The 21,706-nt window shown below is 51.5% G+C and overlaps 1 protein-coding gene across 2 annotated transcripts in view; it reads left to right on the forward strand.

Moving 5' to 3' along the window:
* SLC25A17 (solute carrier family 25 member 17) overlaps positions 1 to 20,530 on the forward strand; it is a 32,120-nt gene extending 11,590 nt beyond the window's left edge. For both annotated transcript variants that reach the window (XM_031940904.1, XM_031940905.1), the window contains exons 2-9: positions 7,488 to 7,548; positions 9,688 to 9,754; positions 10,451 to 10,602; positions 15,672 to 15,788; positions 16,349 to 16,494; positions 16,980 to 17,075; positions 18,752 to 18,834; positions 19,648 to 20,530. In XM_031940904.1, the coding sequence (XP_031796764.1) occupies positions 7,488 to 7,548; positions 9,688 to 9,754; positions 10,451 to 10,602; positions 15,672 to 15,788; positions 16,349 to 16,494; positions 16,980 to 17,075; positions 18,752 to 18,834; positions 19,648 to 19,795 (870 nt within the window). In that variant the 3' untranslated portion in view covers positions 19,796 to 20,530. The remainder of the gene's footprint in view (positions 1 to 7,487; positions 7,549 to 9,687; positions 9,755 to 10,450; positions 10,603 to 15,671; positions 15,789 to 16,348; positions 16,495 to 16,979; positions 17,076 to 18,751; positions 18,835 to 19,647) is intronic.
* The last annotated feature ends 1,176 nt before the right edge of the window (positions 20,531 to 21,706 follow it).

The following is a 21,706-nucleotide window of genomic DNA, read 5'->3' on the forward strand; positions in this document are numbered from 1 at the left end:
CGCTCGGCTGAGACATTAACTCTGAGGGAAGATGCGTTTTCAGATACTTGTAAGTGCTGAGCAGCAGCTCGTCCTGTTCCCACTTACAGAAGTTGGGAGGTAAGGGGAAGATGAGCAGAATGACTGGGACACTCTGAGAACACTTATGTGTTTTAACTGGAAGTTGCCTCCTACATGAGCAGACCAATAGAAAAGCATCTGTTCAGCTTGCAGCAACTTTCTTACCTGAGAATCAAATGTTTTGGGGAACAAGAATTGGAAAACAAATTGGATTCCACTTTCTGGGATCTGGCTGAATATATTTAGAAGTGTCCAGAAAAAAACTTGGGAAGATCCATATGTTGAGCAAAGTCAGCAGAACCAAGAGAACCTCCTTAATGACCATACTAAGGTAAAGGAAAACAAGAGTGAGAAGCCTCAGTCACCTGCTTTTAAACCAGCATTATGAAGTCAGCATCTTGGAGCATCAGGAGGGATTGGAACACAGCTCCTCTGACTCCTCTGTCAGGGCTCAGGACCCTAGCCCCCTTGCTTGCTGCCAACTCTTGGTCCTGATCCTTAGGCTGTCGGCTCCTTGAGGGCCAGGCCTGTTCTCACCTTTTCTCTGTCTCTAGTCTAAGCACCCTTCCTGGTATAGTTGAAGGGCGTCAGAAGTGCTTCTTGATGATTATTCGGATTGCCCATTCCCAGGCCACAGAGATCTCCCCTTCCCTCAAAGGCCTGGGAAGTGTTTGGCCGAAGCACAACTTCTTGTGCCGGGTCCCTCATGGTGTCATGACTTAGAGGGTCTCTGCTGTCTGCCGGGGACCAAGGCCACTTAGTTCAGTCCCTTGCATTCTTTCCCTCCATCTTTTCTCCTAGCTTCTATCTCCCCTTTCCTCCACACTCCCAGCCTCCCCCTCCCCCCCAAGCTTCTTGGCTTCCAGGCTTTCCCCTTTCTGGTTCACCCTGCTCATAGATGCCAAGATAGTCCTTCTGAGGTAGAGGAGGACCCACGTCCCTCCTGCTCACAGGCCATCCAAGCTGCCTCCCAGACGGACACTAGGGCCTTTCCTCACTTCACCCTGACCTCACCTTTCCAGCCTGATTTCACAAGACTCCTATTCACGTACCCTGCATCCCGGCCGACTGATTTCTTCTTGGAAGTCAATGACTCATCTCTTGTCTGTGCGTCCAACCAGACCATCTCCCAAAACTTGGCCAGGTCATCCTTCCCCTTCCCCACCTGAGGGGCTGCTGGCTCTGCCGAGCCTGCTCTGATTCTCCCTGCAAAGCCCGGCCTCCTGGGTTGTCTCCCTTATTTACTAAATCACTTTATGTTTTCTTACCCATATATAGATTTTTTGAGCACTGGGATTGTGGTTGGCCCTGCACATAGTAGGCACTTAATAAATGCTTGTTGAGTGCCTCATTCCTACCTGGATTGTCATCTCCTGGAGAGCAGGAACCTCCTCCCTTGGATCTCTTAGCACTGTTTTGTGATTTCCTGTGCCTTTGCCCAAGGACTTTCTGACTCATTTATCTCTGTTTTGTCTTAAAGCTCTGAGAGGGCTTACCTAAGCCTTATTTGGTGCTGGAGCCTCCAAGGGATTGCTGGGTTCCAAGAGGCGGATGGGGGGCAACTGAGGGATGGATATCCTCCATTTGGTAGGTGCTTCTGGGGAAGCCTGATGGTGAAGGACTCGCTTCAGATGGCCAACAGAAGTTAGCATCTTAATTTTCCATTGAAACTTAGCTTGTCCCCTCTGCTCCCTCTCCCTGTCCCTATTTTTGATCCAGTCCAGCACCGATGGATTGTTCGGCTTTTCAGGCCCTTGTAGATGGATGGTCCGGCCTTCATTCGTCTTCACCAGTGGAGCTCAGAGTCTCCTCAGAAGGAAGTCTGGCCCCCACTCCTGCACCCCACGCTTCCTCTCAATCAGAAGCTCCTGCTACCTGGTTCCAGCCTCATGTGTCGGTCCTTTTCCTGCTCTTTGTGCCAGGGATGCAATGTGCCAGTGACCTGCTCTGAGGCCATTTTTTAGAACATGTCTTGAACTCTGGGAGAGCCAGAGAGGAGGCCAAATACCACAGCGGGGGGACTTGGATGCAGTATTAGATGCTACAAATTTGTCATTAGCTCCCATTTAGAGGGAACATACAGCCAGAATCACCAAATATAGTCTTAAGAGTTGAGCTTATTCATCCAGCCAAAGGTTCTCGAGGGTGTCTTACTGCCAAGCCAGCTCTTAAAATAGTTTAAAATGTCAAGGCTTTGTCTCTCCGCCCTTCTGGGCTAATTCTCAAGATATTCAGACTCAATTTCTCTTGTATCCAAACTCATGGTGCCAGCTCCTTCCAGGGCTTAGGACAGTGGCTTCTTTGGAAAGATCAGAATGGAGATAGTCTGGCAAGGTTCTCCACGATTGGAGGGTTGGGGTTTTACTGTGTGGAGAATATTAATACCTGCCCAAGGTTCCTGGAAGGGGAGGTGGTGAAGTAATCAGTTTTATACCTAAAATGTGTCTGTCTTGGGGACAAGAAAACGTTGTTTTTCTGGATATTTGGTGGTGCTTTGGGGCCATTCCTTCAGAGGTGGCAACCCAGCTCCCACTCAGGTTCTTAGAGCCGGAGGACAGAAATTATGACTTTATTTTTATTCATGACTGGTGGGATTTTATCACACTCTGCCTTATCTTCCATGCATAAGAGTAACCTCCTTGCAAACTGGCACAGATAGTTCTCTGGGGAAAAATGACATGATGAAGTCAATCTGACTAAACCATTGTTGGAAAAAAAAAAAAACAGGTTTATACAGCCTTTGGCAGAAGATGAGTGTACATAGTGTTCATTTTATTGTAGGATCATAGGCCTGGAAAGGACCTTAGATGTGAAAGTGAGGCTGAGAGGTGGCTACTTGATTTGCCCCTGTCACTCAGAGCTTCTCTTTACTTCTGAGTATTCCCATCCCAAGTCTAGCACTCTCCCCAGCATGACAGTGAAGTTATAGCTGGATACTAGAGCTATTCATGCTGAAGATGAAGGAGAAAAACTGGAAGGCCAGTTTGGGATAAATCTTCGTCCCTCTGAATTCCAGCAGACTGTCCTCAGAATGATTTCAGATACTTGTTTGAATTAATTTTTATACCCTTCTCTCTCTGGGCCTGACTTCAAGAACACCCTTGGATCTATGGTAGAAGGAAGCCAGTATCCTTAGTTTATGTTGCACATGTTTACCAATAGAGGGGTCTACCCAGCTTCGGTGCCCACTGGTTTTATCCCTTCATTAAGTCAGCTACTCTGGCTATAGAAAGCTCAGGTCTTCTTGAACTGGGACAGCCTTAGGAACAGACTGACAGGCCATCTCCGGTTCCACCTTCGTAGCCTTCAGCCATCAGGGTTTGAAATGTTTTTTGTAAGTTTGGAGTTACAAACAACTGCCACAGGAAATAACTTTCTGAATGGTGGTGAGTTTTCCAGACTACCATAATATAAGTGAAATGCTGAACATTGAAAATCTAAAAGTTTGAGCAACATCCTCTTCCCCCTAAAAAGCTTCTTGGATTTAGAGCCAAAAAGGTCATCTGATCCAAACAGGCCTATAAATAGAGACTTTCTCAAGATCACATAGCTGATAAGCAGCAGAACCAAGATTTGAATTCGGATCCTTTGCTTCCAAAGCAGTGTTCTACACTACCATCTTAGTCTTTACTCCTCAGACTTCAGAAAACGCAGTAACGAGCAGACTCATTGGACTAGCAAGTTATTTTCTACCTAAGACCCTACAAAAGGGTCTTAATAGTTCAGACCTGCAGGCATCTCAATAAATGTATGGTGATTGTTGGGCAGGAGATGATGAGAAGGAATCTTGAATAATCAGGGACCTTGGGACAGGAGCACTGGTGAATCAGATTGTGATTATCTTTGTTTAGGTACCAGTAGAATACTCCAGTACTAATCAGGATGGGTATTCCTTTCAGCAGTGCAGATTGCAGGCCATCCAAGCCTGTTAGGGAATCTTTCTTTGTTCCTCTTGATGCCTTGAACACGCTAACCAGCCCACCAGCTAACCATCAATTTGTTGCCTTTTTCTTTTTTCTTTTTTTCTTTCTTTTTTTTTTTTTTTTTTTTTGCCATGGGATGAGTCCATCCTTTCCTTTTCAGCCATCCTTTGCTCCTGTTCTTATTCATGATTCTTGTCCTGTGATGCATCTGCTTCCGCCCCCACTATTGCCCTCTGGGTGATATGCTTAATTCCTGGCAGACTTTTGTGTTCCATGACTCATGGCCCTACATTAACTCTGGTGGAATATTGATATTTTAAAAGATGATTCTCTTGTTGGGGGAAGTACAGGGTCTTTATTAAAGGAACTTGTAATTTCCCAAAGGCAATCCAACCCACTCTTCCCATTCACCAGATGGCTGACTCAGGCTGATCATTGTTTCCTAATGCGATGTTTGTTGGAGATAGAAATACGGATGGATGAGTGATATAGGTTGTCCTGGCTTTGTAATCAGGACTGACATTTTTACATGTATATAGAATACTTTCCATCCATCACTGTATACAATGCAGCCCAACAAACATTCGGTAACTAACAGTTATTTGGGTGGCTAGAAACTAGCCCTTGAGGAGCTTGTTATATTCTAGTGGATCAGATCCCTTCTCTGCCCTTTGGTTTTCTTAAACAGGAGGATGTTGAATTAAGATGGTTCCTAAGGTCCCTTTTAGCTCTAAATTCTGTGTTCCTGTAAGTCATTACGTGTGTTATAATTGGAGAGAATCTCAGAAGGAAGGCACTGAGATTGAGGAGGACTGGGAAAGTCCAAGAAGTTGAGATGAGGGAGAGCATTTCAGGCGTGGGTCACAGCAGGAGGAAATGCTTGGAGTCTGGAGATAGAGGATCTGACTCATGGAACAGCCAGGAGGCCCTGTGTGTATGGGGAAGGGGTATAAGAAGACTGTGAAGGGGGAGGATTTGAATGCCAGACTGAGAACTTTAGATTTGCTTTGAAGGCAGTAGGGAGCCACTAGAACTGCTGGGGAGAGGGAGGTGACGTAGTCGGAATTCACTTTGGAACATCAGCCAGGACAGTGGCACAGGCTGGATCCTGGGCCTCTTGGAATCAGACTCATTGTCTCTAAAATGAGGGGTCTGAAAAGCCAGTCAAGAAGCTGAGGCCCAGGGAGCCTCACTGATTCCGGCTCTCTGACCACTGGGCAGGTGGTGTAAGGTACCAGCGGCTGTGAGACCTTGGGGAGCTTGTGTTTGTGTGTCTGGGGAACCGGACCGTCTCTGCTGCATGCCTGCCTGACTTTTGTTACTTTGCAGGGAACACTAGGCTGTGGGAGCACATTGAGTCAGTCTGCTGGCCGGGGTAGGGGCTGTTTGTAGGGGGACACATGTGTTTGTCTAGCTTTTGTGCAGCCCGTGTTCATACAGCAGCATCTTTACCACGCCAGCCCCCTTCTCCCTTTGGCGGGCTCCTCCCTGGGGTGCCATTGGGGGACGGCCCAGGCTGGCCAGTGTGCATTCCCTCTCAGCTGAGTTTTTGGGACTTGGTCAGAGCTGGGGAAGTGTCATGGAATAGGGAGCCCCATCTTCTTCCTCTGAATCCTGGACTCTTTATTTCACACTTCATGGGCCCTGAGAGAGATTGGCCCGCTTCTCTGCCCTCCAGCCCAGCTGCCCACAGGTGCCGAGGCCAGGCTTCTTTCCTGGTAGGGAGCAGTGGTCAGCAAGTGACTGATGCACTTTGTACATCCAGCATAGTGCCTACTATGTGCAAGGCACACACCCCACACAGGGTCATTGAGGCCTAAACTTGATGGTCTGGTTCTCACTTTCCTTCCCCTCCCCCCCCCCAACACCTTCCAGCCAAATCAGCTTGCAAGCTGTTCTCTGAACTTGACCTCCCACTTTCTGCTGGCCTACATTCGTTCAACCCATCCTCAGTGCTGGGGTATTTTCTCCTCCTCCCCACCTCTCAAACTCCTGTTCCCTAGGCCAGCGTGGTGACTACAACTTTGGGGAGGCCTTTCCTGGTGTCCCCCCCTGAAACCTGCATCTTCCTCTTAGCATTTCCTATGCCTCTTGGAGGATCTCTACTTTACCCCATAGTACATTATAATCCTCATGTTTTTGGATATATCTCGTTTCCTTGAGCACAGAGACAGCATTTCTTCCTTCCTTCCTTCCTTCTTTCCTTCCTACCTCCCTCCCTTTTTTCTTTCCTTCCTTCCTTTTTCCCCTCTCCCTCCCTCCCTCCTTTCCTCCCTCCTTGTCTCCATTCTTTCCTCCTTTCCTCCCTCCTTTCCTCCCTCCCTCCCTTCCTTCCTTCCTTTTCTTTCTTTTCCTTGTATCAGCCTTGGAACACCTAGATGTCCCAATGAATAGGGCTCTGGCCTGGTCTCAGCATACTCAAACATGTCCTCAGATGCTTCCCAGCTGTGTGAACATGGGCAAGTCATTTCATTTGTGTTTACAGTATCTTCCCTAAGAAAGCCCCATGACTGTTATGATCCTCAGAATCACGAGAGTTAAGACACAAATGACTGACAATCCCTCCCACAGAGCATTGATAAGCATTTTTTGATAAGTCTTTGTGGAGTTCCTTTTTATTTCTCAAAAGAAGCTTTTGTGTGTTTTTCTTTGCAACACAGTAACTTAAAGGAAATCTTGGAGGACAGTTGTTCAAGTTTGTTATGGAAAATAATGCTGAGCAATTAAATTATGTAAATTAAATGGGAAAAGACTTGGATTTTAATCCTGGCTTTACCATGTGACCTTGGGGAAGGCAACTTTCTCCTTGCCCTAGGCTCTTCATCTGCTAAATAAGGAGGATGGACTCAGGGGGGTCCCAAAGACTTCTTTTGGGTTTGAATTCTGTTATCCTTGTTTTTCCTATTTGAGGAAGAGAAATTGTTGAGTGACTAATTAACTGGCCCTAGGCTCTTCATCTGCTAAATAAGGAGGATGGACTCAGGGGGGGTCCCAAAGGCTCCTTTTGGGTTTGAATTCTGTTATCCTTGTTTTTCCTATTTGAGGAAAAGAAATTGTTGAGGAATAATTAAGGAGTGTGGAAATGATCAGTTTCCCTCCCATTGATTCCTATTTGGTGCCTCTCTCAATAGTAGGGAGCAACTGGCAATGTTTCCAGGGAAAATTGGTTCTCCCCCAAATGTCTCCTGAATTTATCTCAGCATTTTTAGAATCTGTTTTGATAAACACATGATTATGGAATCATTTTTGTTTTAGAGAATTCACTTCTTTCATCCCTGAATCTTTAAAATGCTGTAGAAATGTTGTTGTCTTTACTGTCCTTATGCTTAGTAGAAGTTTTCTGAAGGCATATTTCCCAGAGGGACTAAAAGGTTCCAAAACCCAAAGCCTGGGTTTTGGAGGCTGGGGGCAGCCGGCAGGGACCACCTCGTCCATGGTGAAGAGGTTCTTGGCTGCTCCAGCTCCTTGTGAAACTACCAGCTAAATGTTCTTTCTACTCTGCAGGGAAGTGTGACCGCCATGACAGTGTTTTTCCCTTTGGACACTGCCAGGCTTCGACTTCAGGGTGAGTAAATCTCTGCTCTGGGTGAGCTCGCTCTGATTTGCTCGATAGTAGGTAGCTGCCCACAATCCTGTCTTGGGGCAGCACACAGGGGCGGGCTCCTTTGAGACCCTGCTGTGGTGTTTTCCCATTAGCTCGGGGTTTTGTTGTCAGGGTCCCCTGCTAATGAGCAGCAGTGAGCATTCCCAGAGGGGTTTTGGAATCTGAGGCAAAGAAAGTGAGTGAGATGGCTTGACTCCCATCTATCATGCAGGGGTGCAGAGGCCAGCCCATAGGATCTCCGTTGTGCACGCCTTGGGCAGGGGCCCTGGCTCAGGGACCTCTGGGAACTAGACGCTGGCCCATTCTGATTTCATGTAGCTTTTCTCATTAGGCCGCGTTCCCCTTCTTAAGGTGTAGTGGGCCTGGCCAGGCCTCCTTGGGGGCCAAGCATAATGGATCTCGTTCTGCGCCTGCACACCCTTCAGTGACTCAGACGGCTGGCTGGGTTCCCCTCATTTTCATGTCTCCCTTCCTTTCATGTACTCCTCGTCTTCATGGCCCTCAGTCACCCTATTTGGCAGCATCCCCCAAACGTGGTGCCTAGAATTGAGGGCGTCCCTCTCAGGCTGGGACTCTTTGCACTTCCTCCTTTTCTTTCTTCCTCTCGCTCTTGCTTGCTTTCTTAGATGAGTGATTTTCAAATCTGTGAAAAGGGCTTTGAGGCACATGCAGAAATGCAAGATCACCAAGTATTTTGCATCACTGGCTCTTAGACATTCTGCCAAGTCAACCTTCCCAGCAGGGATTTGTTGGGAAATAAGCGTGTGGCTGATGGCCTTTGTTTGTTCAGTCATTTCTGAACAAAGTCAGCATTGAGTCCAGGGGACACACCACCAAGTGGAGACAAAAGCAGGAAACCCTCTGCCTTCTGCTGGTCTGGACATGGCTACTTGATTTACTGCAGGAAAAGAGTTCCAGAGCTGGCCATTGTGCCTGCCATCTGCAGGCTCTACCTTTTCTTACCAATGCCAGAAGACCGAAGGGGCATATGTGACAGCTGAGGGGAATGATTGAGCTTTGAGTTAATCAGTTTTTGTATTTAATAAACCCTTCCTACCTCACGAAGTTAAGCCACTTGAGTTCTCAGAAAACTGGCAGATTTGGGGATTTGAATGTTTTCACATTGGCTGCTTTGCAAAAGATGAAAAGCAATTTGGAACTCTACTCTCACAGCCCCTCAACTGCACATGTCCTTTGACCCTTGGATACCACTGCTAGGCAGACGTATATCCTGAAGAGCCTGAAAAAAGAAGGAAAAGGCCCATCTGTACTCAGAAAGTAATTGCAGCATTTCGGTGTAGCAAAAAGGATGCACTGATATACGTGTGTGTGCACGCACACACATGTGTACACTCCTCCCCTCCCCCCATTATCAGAATGTGAGCTCCCTGAGTACAGGAGCTGTTTCACCTTTTCCTTAGTGAGTGCTTATTGCTTGCTTGTCCATCATTTGGGAAATGACTGAATACATGATGATCTATGAATGGAGTGAAGAACTCTGGGAAGATTTGCATGAGCTGATGCAGAATGAGGTGAACCACTAGGGCAGTAGTTAGTAGTCAGCACAGTCATCCCCACACTATAAAGCAGGCCTTCTCCCCCTTTTTGTGTCCTGGGTCTCTCGGACCAAATGGCAAAGCCTTTAGAGCCTCTCTCAGAATCGTGTTTTTGAATAAATGAAATAAGATAGATAGGATTCTATAGAAAACCAAATAGAATGAAATAAAGATATAGTTTTTTCCCCATCTAAGTTTAGTAGAGCCTCAGAAATTTTGGGGTCTTGTACCCCTGGGGTAAGAATTCATGCCGATTAAATTTTTTTTCTTAAATTTAATAGCTCTCTGATGAGTATAATTATTGATCTCAAAAGACTTATGATAAAGCCTGTCTCTTCCCTAGAGGACATAGATCCGTGAGAACTTTCCCTCCAGCAGTGTAGATTGCAGACCAGCCTTGCCTGTCCCTTCACTCCTACTCCTTCCTCTTCCCTCTGTAAATCCAGGGGGACCCAGCCTGCCTTCTTTGAAGTTGCAGGGATACCCGGGGAGCCCATGAGTACATGCAAGTGAGGGTTTTAATGGTCTCTCTTTGATCTGCTAGTTGACGAGAAGCGAAAATCCAAGACTACACACACAGTGCTGATGGAGATCATTAAAGAGGAAGGCCTGTAAGTGCGGGACCCTGAGGCCCTGTGGTGCTGCGGGGAGGAGGGTTATTGCCTGACTGTACCTGCTGACAGGTGGTGGTGGCCCTTAGGACAAGGGCTTCCTTGTTATCCTGGCCTGCCCCTTGAGTCAGGAGTCGGCTACAGCTGGCAAAATCAAGACCTGGCTTCCCTTAGGTGGGGCTGAATCTCTGTGGGGAGTTCCTAGGCATGTGCCCCGCTTATCAGATGTGTCTGCAAGTGGGCATTTTGTGCATTGCATTTTGCATGTGCTTATTATATGTGCTTATTGTAGCTGAAAACCAGGATAAATCCTTTGGGAAAGAGCAATAGCAGCATGGGCCCGCCACGGCGTCTATCCCAGGCTGGGCAGTGAGAGTCATGGAGTCAGACGGACTTAGTCGTCTTTGTTTATAGGTGCTCTTGCCACCTTCCTGCCAGAGTCCTGAGCATTTGGCTTTTTAAAGAATAAAGGACTTCTGGGGCAGCAAACTGGTGCAATGAGCCCCAAGTTAGGAGGACTCAAGTTCAGCCTCAGACACTTATTCCCTGCATGACCCTAGGCAAGCCTCCTCCCAAAAGAACACAAAGAATAGAATCTACAGCTTCTGACTAGCTCAGGAAGGGCAGGGAGCGGGCCAGTCTGGGCCCATTTCTGACGATTTTTGTTGCTGACGGTTTCTTTGTGTTTTCTCGTAGCCTGGCACCGTACCGAGGGTGGTTTCCAGTTATCTCCAGTCTTTGCTGCTCCAATTTTGTCTATTTCTATACTTTTAATAGCCTCAAAGCTGTCTGGGTCAAAGGGCAACATTCAACAACAGGAAAGGACTTGGTGGTTGGATTTGTCGCAGGTAACAAGGGTTTCTGAGGGAAATACCCATTTTCAGGCATCAGTTGTGGTGATCTGCATGTATCCTAGGAGGGGAGACTTTAGCACTAATTAGTGCTCAGCAAAGGCTTGTGGCTTCCACTGGCTTAGCCAAGTCAGAGAGTATTTATTAAGCACCTGCTGTGTACCAGGCACTGTGTGAACACTGGGGATACAAAGAAAGTCAGCCCTGGCCCTCAGGAGCTTATGGTCTGATGGGCAGGACGCCGGCAAACAGTGGGGCACAAGCAGGCCAGACAGGGTTGGGGGGAGATGCTGATGGGGAACACCTTTGAGGAAGCTTCGCCTGGGCGGGAGGGCCGAAGGAAGGAGAGTTTCCAGGCCTGGGGGATGGCTGAGGCAGCACGCCACCTGGACACAGGGTCTGGCTTGTCCCATTTCCTGTCCCCGCTTCTTGGGGCTAACCCCCCGGCTCAGGGCGTTTCTGTCTGCTCTTTAGAGATGAGGCCTGGCGGGAGGTCGGCTGGGGCTCCAGGACAGGGCCACGGTCCTTCAGGGTGATCTGTGGTTAGGCCCTTTGCCCAGGCTACTCATATGGAAGCCCCCAATCCCCTCTGCTGATCACACCTGCCCTTTTTCTGGGGCTGCGAAGCTTGTGAAGCTCCTGGGAGCCATGTATAAGTAGGCCCATTGTACAGATGAAGACATTGAGCTGGAGGGAGATTAAGTCACTCAGCTAGGGTTGCTCTGTCCCATGTAGGATTTGAAGCTCTGGCTCCAGCCCTTGGCGTTCTGCCAGGTGGTCTCCCCTTGTGGGTTGAGGTAAAAAAGAAGTTCTAAAGAATGAGTGACAAAAAAGAATGGGCAATATTAGCGCATCCATGATGGGGCTGTGGGTTCCTGTAGGAGAGCTTGCAGCAGGCCCGCAGCTGCTCCCCTCCCCACCCCCAGACTCTGCCCCTCTTCCCTGGAGTGCCGGCCCCGAGACCGTCTTCTTCTAGTGCAGAGCAGTGACCTTGGGGAAGGCACCATTTGGCTCATGTTTCCCCTGGCTCTCAGCTCCAGGGCTCTGCCACCTTGGGAAAGCCCAGATTGCCACCTTCTCGTTGGCTTGGGGGACTTGGACTAAAAGGACTTGTTGAGATTGCAAGGGGCAGAGAGAGGTCAGGGGCCAAGAGCTGTGGGTGGGGAGGGTCCCTCTCTGCCCAGACTGTCCGCAGTCCTTAGCTTTGCCCCTCCCAGTTGGTGGCTCAGCCCCTCCACTGGCCCCACAGGGGGCCACGAGGGTACAGACCACCCTCTTGTCTCCTTCCCAAAGCCTTGCTTGTGCTGGGATCTCCACCATTCTGAATGGAGAATCATTTATGCTTTTTGCCCAAAGCCCTGAGCCCTCCAAGGGGCAGGACAGCCCCCTTGCAGCCCTGGGCAGCCCTGCCAGGTTTCTGGCCTCTTTCTGCCCTTACTCAGTGTGTTGGGCCCCACATCAGGGTCCCCTACAGGCAGATTTCCCTGCTGCTCCCAGCCCTGCTGGGGTCGCTCGGCTCCTCCCTCCCTCCCGTCTCCAGGCTCTTTGTGGCCCCGGACACATTTTGTCGGCACGTGTGGCGCTGGTCGTCATCGGTGCTTCATTGTGTGGCGGAGGTCCTGCCCTCCTATGGGCCCTGCCTCTAACATCTGGGCCCCGAGGGGGTTGGGGGGCATACTCCTTTCCAGGACACCCAAGAGAATACCTAGGCTGCCCTTCTCTTTGTACTCTAACAGAGTAACGGGCTTTCTCTCGCACCTCAAGGTTAGGAATGCCTTACACCTCATTGAGCCTTACAAAAGTACTTTGGGGAAACTGAGGCACAGGTCTTCTAAGTGGCTCGGAGCCAGGCTTCCAGCCCAAATGTCACTGACTCTGTCCCCTGACCCCTGATAACCCCCAACACTGGCTGGGCCTTTGACCTGGCCTTGGACTACTCTGTAAGTTTAAACCAAGTCTTCCTGCCAGGAGAGTGTTGTTATATCTTGGAGATCATCCCCATGTTAATTAGTTAAATAGATGCAATGTAGTAATGAAATTATGTTTTCAAGTCCCGCCTCCTTGCCTGGCCACAAAAGCCTTCCTGACCTTTGGGCTGGAAGGGCGTGGCTATGGCTTGTGCACCAGGCGGTCTGGCCCTCGGTTTGATCAGACAGGGATCACCAAAGTGACCTGATGTCGCCGCCTTGTACAGATAGACAAACTGAAGCGGGGGCAGAGTGAGGGGGTGCAGTTGTTAAAGTAGAAGATTGTTCTTTGCTTTGGGCCTTTTTATTTCCCATAATCACTATTGTTTGGGGTTTTTTAATCTTATTGCCACTATATTCTCAAAGTAATTAAAGAAAATGTTGCCTTTCCTGCCAGCAGCCTGGTTGTGGTATAATAAGCTGTGTGGGAGCCAGAGCATTGTTCTCTCCCAAGAGCAGCAGAAACCCAGCTCTTGTTATTCAGACTCTGCATTAAACTTGGGAGTTTATTCTTGTGTGTGCCTCCTACCCACGGCAGTCAGCTGTCGAGAGCAGAACCCTTCTAGGCAGTGGAGGGAAAAGCTGGAAGGCAGAGCTCCCTTCTGGGGCCGCCCGAGAGGCTGCCCCAGCCCGTGGGCTCTTCCCTGCTGAGACAGGCGGTGGGCACTCCGAAGGTTTGTTCACACTGCACTTCAGGGGCTTGAGCTGTAGCTTGGATGAACTGCCCACTTTCTGGCTGGGTCCTTCCTCCATATCCAGGAAGGCTTAGGGCAGACCAGACCACTCATGGGCAGCATCCCAAGATCTAGTGAGACCTTCCCTCCGCTACTCTCCCCAGCTCCCATGGCATTGATGGGTCGGGGCCTGGCCCAGAAAATGGCCAACTCCTCCTCTTGGGGCCAGGCTCCTGGTGCTGCTGCTCATGAGCCCTCACTGGGGTGTTCCCCGTTGATTATACAGGTGATAGCAACTAGCCAGCCAGCGCCCATCGGTCTTTTGTTAAGGTCATTTACTAGTCTGGGACCTGCAAGAACAAACTGGAGCCAGGGAAATGCGGGGTCCCACTTAGGGCACATGTGGCCCCTCTTTTCATAGCAGTCCTTTTCCCCTTAGTTAGAACCTTCTGCTGGGTTCCTTCTAGAGCACTATGCTTCCTTTCCTTAGCATGTCCAGTTTATCCGTGGATGCTGCTCCTGGCTCAGTGAGAAGTCCCTTTGTATTTTAGGGGTGGGGGCAGCCAGCTCTTCCCTCTCCAGCCCCAGCCCCGTCTCACTAGCTTGGTTGTTGACTGATTCAGTGGAAGAGTCAGATCTTTTCATGTTCATTTGGGGTGGGGTGGGCACCTTCAGCCTTAGATTCATATTTTCTTTTCATTAAAACATCAGCATGTCAGCCCCTTCCCCTGCTCCAGAATCGAACCGTTATAGTAAATACAGCTCTGCATTTAATAGTGTAAACTGTTCTGACCCAGAGCCCTCCCCACTTCTCTCCTGGGAGGAGGGAGGTATATTTCATTAGCTTTTATTCCTTTAGAAACATAAAATACACCTCTCGGCAGGAGTCATGTCCTGGCCATAGGAGGGAACCTGATTTGATCTGTGCAGAGGTGGGAGGCTGCTGGGCCAGGATGTCACCTAGGTGAGGGCTGGGCTCTGGCACAAGGGGCAGGATTAGAGGCAGAGGAGGCAATTGCCTGTACCCTTGCCCAACCTACATCCCTAAGCGAGTCTTAAGCACCAGCCTCTGCCCTCTGGGAGTTTCCACTTGGGGAAGGTGAGTGCACACATCTTTCTGAGGCTGCTAGAGGAGGAGTTGCTATAGCAACAGATCATTGCCCGCTGCTTGAGGTCCTCTGAAGATGGCTGATCTGGTCTTTCAAAGATGGCCAGGGCCAGTCCATCCTAGAGGCCTTTCCCAGGTGGGCGGCCGGCCGTGGTCCTCTGAGCAAGGGGAGCTTGAGGGAGGCCTAGGGGCCACAGCAAAGCTTCAGCACCACAGGGAAAGCCACTTTGTTGGCATTTTTGTCATCAAATGCTCGTGCTTGGGTCAGCAGACTCAGCTGCGCAGTTCTGTACGGCAGGGGAGCCGGGGGAGGTTGTCTCCCAGGCATTCCCTGTGGCCTTTGAGGAGCTTCAGGGCTGCTGCTGGTCCCTGGGGAACCGCTCTACTCCAGGAGAATCCATCCTGCCTTGTCGGCCCTAGTAAACGTTACTCTCCTTTGTTAATTATTTCAGGCTGTCCTTTAAAAGAATATGTTAAAGTCTCCAGATGATGTTAAATGGGGATGATGAGTTTTTAAAAGAGAAGCGTCTGCCTCGCCTTGTTCCAGCCCAAGGCCTCCCTGTAGGACCTAGGCCCCTGCCCCTCCTGAACTTTGTAAGGAGCAAGTGGAGCGCGCTGCTTGGGAGGCTGCCCCAGCCCGGCTTGCTGCCTGCCTGTCTGAGGGGGCGTGAGGATGTGGGGGAGGGCCGGGGCTTCACCTCGCCACGTCCTCCCCGGCTCTCACCGCCTCCCCGGTTTGTCCCAGCCTGCACGGTGGCATGGCGGGGTGACTGCGTCTGTTCGGGGCCACTGCTGCTCCCCTTGCCTGGCCTCTGATCCCTCATTGGGAAAGTGGGCAAGGTTTTCTCTGAAATACCCCACAGTGAGGATCCAGGGGGGTGCCTTGTTTTTCCAGTGGAAACCCCAGTCTTCATGGTCAGAGACAGTGCTATTAACTGTTGTAGAGTGTCTGCGTCGTATCTCTGTCTCTGCATGTGTTTGTGTGTGTCTCTCTGTCTCTTCCTCCTCTCTCTCTCTCTTTCTGTGTCTGCATGCACCTATCTCTCTCTGTCTCTGTCTCTGTGTCTCTGCATGCATCTGTATCTCTCTCTTTCTCTGTGTCTCTTGTCTGTCTATCTCTGTCTCTGTGTTTCTCTCTGTCTCTGTCTTTGTCTCCCACCTGTCACCAGTCACGTTCCTTCCTGAGTTGCTTCTAACAGTAGGGGCTTGTGTGGCCACCCACCCCAGCCCAAAGAGGCCCCGGCTCTGCTCCGACGTCCGTGACACAAGAGGCGGTGACGTTTCCCTGAGTCTCCCTCTGCTTCCTCTCCTGCCTAGGTGTGGTGAACGTGCTGCTGACCACGCCACTGTGGGTGGTGAACACGCGGCTGAAGCTCCAGGGGGCCAAGTTCAGGAATGAGGACATTGTGCCCACCAACTACAAGGGCATCTTGGGTGAGTGCCTTCCTGCACCAGCTTCCTGCCCCAAGGGGGTGCTCATTCTGGACTCCTGGTGATCTTGCCCCAGGGCACCATCTGCCCTTCTGGTCCTGTGACATTTGTGCCAAGGGCATAGGCAGTGGGGAGGAGAGGCAGGCACTTCCAGCATTGCCTGGAATGAGGCAGAATTGTCCCATGGGAAAGGGCAGCCGTAGACTGGGTGTCTCTCGGCCCCTCAATATCCACTGAAGTTGTTGGGCTGAGACCAGGATGGCACTTGTGATTTCCTTGGCAGAAAGAGGAGATGCCCTTCTCCAGTGCAGGTGGCAGCTCCCCTGCACCTCAGAGCCTCCCAGTTGCCCGGGGCCCCAGTGGAGATGGGGCGTGCTGGAGCTCACACGGCCACCGAGGGTCAGAGGGAGAACTGGGACCCTTGTTTTCTGGTCTCTGAGGCCATGGCCTCTGGCTACCCTCCAGCAGTGGCGCATCTGGGCCTTTTGGAGAAACTGCTCTGCCCAGGATCCCTTCCTCCTTTGCCCCTTTGGTTCTGGAGCATCCCATTTCTTCTTCCTCAGATGCTTTTCGCCAAATCATGCGAGACGAAGGGATCATGGCTCTGTGGAACGGCACACTCCCCTCCCTCCTGCTGGTCTTCAACCCTGCCATCCAGTTCATGTTCTACGAAGGACTCAAGAGGCAGCTCTTGAAGAGACGCCTGCAGGTACAGGCCTCCCTCTGAGGAGATGGGGGAAGAGGTGTTCCGGGGCCTGGCCCTGCCGGCCTAGCATGTGGGCCTCTGGGTCCTAGCCCTGCCAGCTGGGCATGTAGGCCTCTGAGAACTGGCCCTGCTGGCCTAGCGTGTGGGCCTCTGGGTCCCAGTCCTGCCAAGCAGGAATGTGGACCTCTGGGTGCTGGCCCTGCTGGCCCCGCATGTGGGCCTCTGGGTCCTGGTCCTGCTGAGCAGACGTGTGGATGCTTCAGGTCCTGTGTGGGCCTCTGGGTCCTGGTCCTACTGGCTCAGCATGTGGGCCTCCAAGTCCTGGCCCTGCTGGGCAAGTGTGTGAACCTCTGGGTCCTGGTCCTGCTCAGCGGGAATGTGGGCCTCTGGGTTCTGGCCCTGCTGGGCAGGTATGTGGGCCTCTGACTGTCGACCCTGCCACTCAGACTTGGGGGGGTCTCAACCCTTTTCTTTCCTCTGCTGGGCAGCTTACTTCTCTGGACGTGTTTGTCATTGGGGCCATTGCCAAGGCCATCGCCACCACAGTCACCTACCCGATGCAGACAGTGCAGTCCATTCTGAGGGTGAGTACGGCCTTCTGCCCGTAGCCCAGCATGTCTCAGGAGCAGAGGCTTGCCTAACCCCACCTGGGTTAAGGCCTCACTGTCGATGAGAACTGCTGGGAGACAGAAGGCCTCGTCACGTCCCAGAGCATCCAAATGGAGCCGTGACCCAGCATCTGAAAGAACGCGCCAGAGTTGATGAGCTTTGTACCTGGGGGTGGGGGTGGGGACACAAGGGAGACAGAAGAGTGTGAGGGGATGCCACGGACTGGTTGGGTGATAAAAATTGAAAAGGTTTTCTACAATGAAAATCAGTGCAGTTAAAACTGGAAGGGAAACAATTAACTGGGAAAAACTGAACAAATCATGGGCCAGAACCATGTCCTTGCTTTTCCCAGGTGTTTTAGACCCATCCCATCTCTCCATCTCTCCCCAGACATACTGACGGGCAGCTGGGCCTGCCAGGAGCCGCAGGACCACACGTAGCCCACGGTTGTTCTGCGCTTCTCTCTGGGTGGTCTCCACTGTGTTGGAGGAAGTCTTGTTTTAAGCCATTTCTTGAGACATGGGGTTTTAGAAATCCCAAGTTTAAAAGACTTGAACGGGGGGTGTCTACATTTTGAGAACACAGAGTTCTCAAACCCAATATCGTTGCCCCTGAGACCACGAAAAGCCCAAGAGACAGAGTTTCTGAGTAATTAATAATCAGTGGTCAGTGGTCTCTCTCGGTAAATAAAGACAAAACCATGGAGATCACTGATACCTTTGAAAAAGAGGGTCCCCTGAAAAGTGAAAATTAAGCCTGATTGGTGAACAGTTAACAAGAGGGGGTTTTCAGATGAGGGCATGGGCTGCTATGTCTCTGCTAAGCATAGGCCTGCATCTTAGGACTCAGCTGGACAAGGGAATCCCTCTCCAAGAGACCCCTTTGCTTCATGAACTGGGTTCCCCTAAACTCTCCCGCAGGAGTACAGGGAGATGGACTTAACACTTGGGGCTGGGTGGGGTCCTGCCCAGGATCAGGAGAAGGAGGCCTGTCTTCTCTGTCAGCTTGCTCCTTCAGAGACTAACTGAATGGCCTACAGGGGCTATACCCCGAATGAGCAAATGAGAAGAAAAAATCTTAATCCTCATTTAATAATTGATTGTTAGTGTGAGGGAAAAATAATCACGTCTCTCACCCCTCAAGTGCCGAAGGAGTTAATGAAGTCAGAGCTTCATTTTAGGAGTGAATGAAGTCGATTTGTTTTGACTTGTGTGTGTGAGCCGTGTGGGATGCTGGTTGTTTGCCCCTGCGTAGCTCACTGTTGATCCTACTCAGCTTCCAAAATGGCCTCTTAGCAGAAATGTCTGGGCCTACTTGACGGCCCTCGGGGCCTGGACTCCTACCAGGCAGCTCCGCTGGAGCTCCTGCTGGGGGGACTCAGCCATAGGACATTTGCCAGGGGCCCTGGCAAGAGGGAAGTCCTCGGTTCCAGAGAAGCCGATGGGAACTCTCAGGGGATTGGTTTCCCGGCTCTCAGTTGATCAGCATCTGGTGGAAGAGCAGAGAGCAGGGGAGATGGTCCCCCCAGCCCTCATTGTAGGGCCAGCTTTCTCTGCCCCCTTCCCTGAGACAGGCCGTTGGCAGGCGTCTCCCTGTTCCTCGCTCTGTGAGTGCAGCTCGCCAAATAACCGCTTGGGGTCTCTCTCTGCAGTTTGGACGCCACCGGCTGAACCCCGAGAACCGAACACTAGGAAGCCTTCGGAACGTTCTTTACCTTCTTCACCAGCGAGTGAGGTGAGCCCTTCCCTGCCCTGCCCCGAGCTCTCTCTCAGCAAGGGTACCTCAGCTAGGATCTCTGGGGGTGGGAGCCTGCCGACTTCTCTGCTCACCGACAGATTCGAATTTATTGTTAAATAAACCAGACTTAAATTGGGGGCACACACACAGACAACCTGCAAGAACTCTCTGCCTCCTTGTGAGATCTCTGCTGCCGAGACCAGGGACATGGGGGCCCTGCCATCGGGCCTGCATAAGGAAGCAGCGGCCCTCCCCAGCCAGCAAAAGCCAGGCGGGTGCCCATCAATGTCCCCTCTCCACTTAGGGCCCCTCTCCCTTTTCTGTAGAATTTTGTAGGGGGCTGTGCCTCAGTGGAATAAGTAGGCTGGACACTGGGGGTAGCACAGACTTGCCCCGGCTGCTTGATGTGTCCCAGGACCCAGCGACACGGTACCTCCTGGGGCCTGGCAGCTGCGTAGAATTTTGTAGGGGGCTGGGGGGGGGGGGCTGTCCTGCTGGACTTCTGGCCAGAGGCCGGCGCTGGCCCCCTGGTGTGGCCAGGCCCCTTCCCCTCGGGCTGCCTGCAGTCTGCCATGCTAAGATCCCATCAGGGCCCCTGGTCCCATGTTCCTGACACCCCTCCACCCCCATGCTGGTCTCCCGCATCTCAAGGAGATGACAGGCTCCGAGATTTCAGCACTAGACAGTCCAAGGGGGACATGACAGCTCCCCGTGGCCGACTCCAGCCCGGCATAGGCTCAGGGCGCCGTCTGTCCCGCCCTCCTTTTCAAGGCTGCTTGTGCCCCAACCTCCCACCCTGTTTCCTCTTAGGCGTTTTGGAATGATGGGACTTTACAAAGGCCTGGAAGCCAAACTGCTGCAGACGGTGCTCACGGCCGCCCTCATGTTCCTCGTCTATGAGAAGCTGACTGCCGCCACCTTCAAGGTCATGGGCCTGAGGAATGGGCACAAGCGCTGAGAGGGGGCCCGGGGGGAAGGGCCCAGGGGAAGGTCGAGGGGTCCTCCTCCGTGGTGGATGAGAAGACCCTTCTCGGACTCCCGGCTCCGGAAGCAGCCGGGGGCACACAGCCTGAGGTTGCCGGACTGCTGCCAACTTTTATCACGGTTGGTGTAATTTCTGTGGACCCAGGGTCTCTAAGAAAACTTTATTAAAGATCTGCAGATGTAAACACTCGTCTCTTCCGGGATTTGGATGGTTTCTTTAGGGAGCGTCACTGCTGGACCCTAGCCTTCCTTCCTAGTTCCTCCTCCAGCTTAGTGGCTGGGCTCATTCCATGGCCTTGTCCCAGTCTCTGCCCCCCTCCCGGTGTGACGGCGGCCTCCAGCCCCTGCCCCTCACCCTCTCATGGACCCCACGCTCATTCCTCTCCTGGGCCCGGCTTCCCCCAGCCCCTCCCCCCAGACCTGGGACCCGGTTCCTGAGGGCTCCCAGACGAGGGAGCTCCTTCTGCTGTCGGTGTCAGGAGGCTGCCTCAAGGGCTGGGCCAGGAGCTAGCTTACCCCGGCTCCCACAGCTGACCTGCGTGAGACTGGACCCCAGGACTTCTCGGCTCCAGGGGCAGCTCTGTGAGACGTGAGAGACATCCCCGAGACAGAGCCTTTACTGCGTGCTTTATGGGAGGGGGAGCCATCAGATGGGGCATATTTATATGGCACTTTATGATTTTCCAATAAAGTCTTGTCAGACACTTCCCATGTGCAGACTGATCCTTGGGATGGAGGACAAATGGATAAGGGACAATCCTGAACCCCGGGACTGGGTCAGATTTGGGTGGTGAAAGGCTCTGGGCTTGATTCTATATAAAGATTTTGGGTTTATGTCAATAAAACTTTATTTTCAAAACACACATAGAGATGTAATTTGCCCAAGATCACGCAGGCAGGCAGTCGTTCAGTTGTGTCTGACTCTTTGTGACCCCACATGGTCCCCCAGGGGTTTGCCATTCCCTTCCCATTTTACAGATAAGGAAACTGAGGCAAACAGCCCTAAAGTGACTTTCCAGGCACCCATCAAGTCAGTGTCTGAGGCCACAGCTGAGCTCCAGGAAGTTGGGTCTTTCTGACTGTAGGCCATGCTCTGGATGCTGGGACAGCCCCCATCCCCAAGTGGCAGGCAGCACTGTGAACAGCCACAGACATGATTTCAGCCCCAAACCCTGGGCTCCCCTCGGCAGTCAGCCCCTGGCCCGGCTCCTGGGGGCCCTTTCTGAGACTTTGCTCCCTTCTCCAGCTGCAGAAGTGCCCAGCTCCCTCGCTCTCAGAACCGGGGAAAGGATGACTGACGCATCCAGGAGGGCCCCTGTAGAGGTTCTGTTGGTTCCCAGTGCGCCATTAAGGCCGGCCCCGGGCAGTAAGGCCACTTAAGCGTGCCGGACTCTTCGCAAGCAAACTCGGGCCTGGGATGTCCAGGGCTTGGATGGCGGGTGGCTCTGGGCAAAGCACCTCTGGTTTCCCGGTGCACGTTCCCGGAATGTGGCCGGCAGTTCCAGGCTTCATGTGTTCTGATTGTTCCTGAGAAGCCTGTGGCCCTCGGTGGCATTCAGCCACAGGATAACGAGGCTCCGCCATTTGCCCTCGGTCTAGGGGTGGAAATTTTCCCCTCTCTCTGCTTTGGTTCCTATCGTAATTGGAACAGAAGCAATTATCATATTAAAAATTATCTCACGGTTATTAAATCTTCCAGAAAATTGAAATTTTAGGTAAAATTAGCGATCTTGAGCTGAGCAAGAACGAGCTGCCCACCTATGCTGAAAAGGAGACCTCCCTCACTTCCTGCTAAATGTGTCTAACACAGACCGAAACATGAAGCCAAAACTGCCCAAATGGCTAGAATATTGCATAGTAAAGGCAGCATAAAGATGCTATTAAT

The sequence above is a fragment of the Sarcophilus harrisii genome, chromosome 5 (assembly GCF_902635505.1).
Source record: "Sarcophilus harrisii chromosome 5, mSarHar1.11, whole genome shotgun sequence".
NCBI classification, from domain to species: domain Eukaryota; kingdom Metazoa; phylum Chordata; class Mammalia; order Dasyuromorphia; family Dasyuridae; genus Sarcophilus; species Sarcophilus harrisii.